The sequence below is a fragment of the Morone saxatilis genome, unplaced genomic scaffold, assembly GCF_004916995.1.
Source record: "Morone saxatilis isolate NCDOM2014 unplaced genomic scaffold, NCSU_SB_2.0 Contig10, whole genome shotgun sequence".
NCBI lineage: Eukaryota > Metazoa > Chordata > Actinopteri > Moronidae > Morone > Morone saxatilis.
Genome location: NW_023339652.1, coordinates 862,369 through 865,863, shown reverse-complemented (window position 1 = coordinate 865,863; position 3,495 = coordinate 862,369). Strand labels below are relative to the sequence as shown.

Here is a 3,495-nt window from a genome sequence, read left to right as displayed (position 1 = left end):
CCAAAGACATGAATTATTCATAAAAACCAGGTCAAGTGGAGACACCTGTCACTGCTGAGGACGTCCTCAGTTTGTTAATTGGAACATGATAAAAACTGTACGTTAACTGTAATATTCAGTTATTTTAACTGATGGTTTATTAAAGGGTTGATTTACTGTCTGCATCTGATGGACAGGTGTCTCCAAATAAAGAATACAGCTGGTTTGTTGACTTAAATTGTGCAAATACCAGCTGCAACCAGAGGAGGGAGCAAGTCATTGTGTTCAAGTCACAAGTCTCAAGCCTTTGAACTCAAGTCCTAAACTTTGAGTCACAGTGTGCTCTTCACTAAAGGTAATGCCAGTTTAACCACAGTAATATATGACAGATGCTCTCTGTCAGGGTTCTACCAGGATATTTCCAGAAACATTATTATTCTCTTTTGCTGTACGATGCTGCATCTAACTCAGAAGCTGATTTGTGATCAAAATGCGAGTCGGAGAGGGAACACGCAACAACACGCTGTGCTTTACAACGGTTGAAACGGCATCACATCACCCCAACCCTGTTAGCTTCAGCATCAATTTTAAGATTTCACTGATCTAAGCACGTCGGGGTCCGGCCCCAAGCTAAAGAGCAGAAATGCTGACCCCTTATGAGCCAGCTTGTAGTCTTAGATCTTTATTCTGGTTGTTGCATTCTGCTCGTATTATTGTATTTTGTATTCTGTATTTTTATGTTTAATTAGATTTCGTGTATCACAGCCATCGTTTTACTTTGTCTGTCAAAGCACATTGTAAACTCTTGTAAACTGTTTTCAAAAGGTGCTATATAAATAAAATGATTATTACTATTACGATTAAAATGAACTTTGGTATCATCATAGCGTCAGTTCTCATGGTTCTCTGACTGGATGCTGTCGGACTGGTTCAAACAAAGTGGATCTGAGGAATTAAGTATCGACGTGATGGGAATTAAATAATATTAGTTGATTCAGCAAAAGAAGATTAATAGATTTTGTGGGATACCTTTTAAATAACATACTTTTTAAGAAAGGGAAGCTGTCATGTATTTTCAAGTCGAGTTGCAAATATTTTTTCACTTTGTCGAATTTAAAGTTGTCAAATTTGAGACTCGAGTCTGATTCCAAACCTCTCCCTGCATCTAGAACAACCACCACCAGATACCCAACCACAGCCGTCCCTCTTCCAAACATAATGCTTCTTGATTAAAACCTGGAAAAGATTCCGTGTTTGTGAGGCAGCAGCTCCCTCGTCAGATTTCCAATGTTTCTCCAGAGGGTTTCTCTTCAATTTATCACAAAATAAACAGAGTTTATTGTTTTCTAACCCAAAAAACACTAAATCTGAGAGAATTATTTAGCTGTACATCATTTATATGAACTGTGTGTGGTTAAAAAACCTTGTAAGGTTCTTAATTTATCATAAACCCAATGAAAAACTGGATCAACTGGAAATCTGCCTTGGGAAGCCAGGATTATGATTATAAACAGATTTTATGAGTTCTCTTCTATCCTCCTTAAATCATTCAGTGACTTCAATTCAAACCAGGATGAATCATTAAAGACCCTGAAATCAGCCCCAGAACACCCAGATGACCCTTTGGGTTCAGCACCAGTACCGTCAGCGTGGTCGTCAGTACCGTCGCTGTGGTTCTCCAGACGCTCCTGAGGAATCCCTGGACGTGTTGGCACTTCAGGTCCAGGTCCTACGAGTCACACATCTTTGTCAAACATTGAACTGCTGCGTGTGTGTGTGCGTTTCTACCCAGATGGAAACTCACCTTACCGCCATTATACTGTCAGCAAACAGTGTGTTTCTGCAGCCGCTGTGTCTGTAACTTTAAACAGTGTGTTTTATATTGTTGAAGTTGAAAACTGGCTGATATTTGGTCTGAACGTCTCTTTTCAACCTGCTAAAATGCGGTTACAACAACGTGTATCTGAACGGTCTCTGAAAGACAATATCTCTAAAGATTTTGTTCTGAAATAAGAATTGTGTATGTGTTTGTGGACAATTAAGTGCTGTACCGGGTTCCCACTCTATTAAAGAAATCCTTTTTTACACAGGATACAGGACAGCGCTCGCTCAAAGTGCTGGTCATTGTTTATGTCATTGGTAACGCCTGTGTTTACCCTACTATTTCATGTCAAAAGGGCTGTTGTGAAAAAGGTCTGTTGACTAACAGCTTTCTTTTAACCGTGACATTCATTTGGCCACAGCAAAAATATGTTAAAATACAATCATTTTACAGGATATTTGATCATTTTAATCAATTACTACATTTCAGGTTTTCCAGGATGCCTGGGAACCCTGGCTGAAGCTGGGTCACTATATACTAAAGTAGTGGTTTCAAACTATGTCTCATCATTGTCTTTTCTTTTCATTGGCAACTCCCCCTCCTTCATGAAGCACACTGCTGTCATGCAGCAGAACTGCAAACTCATCTACGTATGGTTTCAATACGGTGATTTGAATGTGTATTAATTCTGTTTTTATGGTTGAAAAAGAACAACAGAAATGTAGTTATACCTATGAAAGATTATTAAAATGTACATGAACAAGTCTTGCTGCATCCACCTGAAAACACTGAACAGAAACTGTAATAGTTTGAACAATAGAAGCAGTGGAGCATTATGGGATGAATCACTATACCTGTGCGTATGTAGAGTTGCATAGCCTGTTGCTGCTGCCGCCTTTTGATACGCGTGTATTGCTTCTTCAGGGCGTAGATGTCGGTGCTCATTCTCTCCATCATCATGCTGTTGATTGCTGCCTGATGCTCGGCCCTGGCTCCTCCTCCTCCTCCACCTCCTCCTCCAGCTCCCGCCCCTCCAGCTCCCACCGCTCCGGGGCTCAGCTCTGCGATGTTCCCCTGCTCCACTCGCTGGTCTGGAGGTAGAAGGAAGACGATAAAAGGTCACATGTCATGTTATTTATCCCTACTTTTACATAACTGTGATTTTGTCTTTCAGACTCTACGATTCACAGAAAGATTCAAAGATTAGAGTCGTGGCTTTGGTTCAAAAAGCAGAAGGACACAAATCAGACAAAATCCAATGTGCCTTTTTAGCATTTTAAGCTCCTTTTCTGACTTATTCGCTCACCCAGTTTTGCTTTTAATCAAGATCAGCTGAGCACTCGAGACACAAAGCGCCACATAAAAAAGCCTCTTGGTGCAATCTGAGGGGGACGACAATCTGACAATCTGGGGTTTAGCGTTTATTTTCTATTCAGAAGACCAAATGTTTCTTGAAACATACTTTACACACACACACACACCACATATTGCATTACATCTAAAGTTTTCAAAGACTGCGAGTCTCACACTGAGTCAGTCCTTCCTGTTTTTTGTCTGATGATCTGATTACTGCTACACTTTGAGCAGCCTTTGAAGTCGAGGGGAAAAGTGCATTTTGTTTTTTAATGGAACCCAATCAAGAAATAAAATCAACAATAAATAACTTAATTAAATAATTATTCCTATATTTATTT

General features: G+C 39.9%; 1 protein-coding gene across 2 annotated transcripts in view; it reads right to left on the bottom strand.

The window, feature by feature from the left end:
• tbc1d30 (TBC1 domain family, member 30) overlaps positions 1 to 3,495 on the bottom strand; it is a gene marked incomplete at its 5' end in the record, with an annotated part of 14,553 nt that overhangs the window by 5,424 nt on the left and 5,634 nt on the right. The window contains 2 exon segments of one of the 2 annotated variants that reach the window (XM_035674302.1): positions 1,622 to 1,708; positions 2,656 to 2,892. In XM_035674302.1, the coding sequence (XP_035530195.1) occupies positions 1,622 to 1,708; positions 2,656 to 2,892 (324 nt within the window). 2 annotated transcript variants of the gene reach the window in all.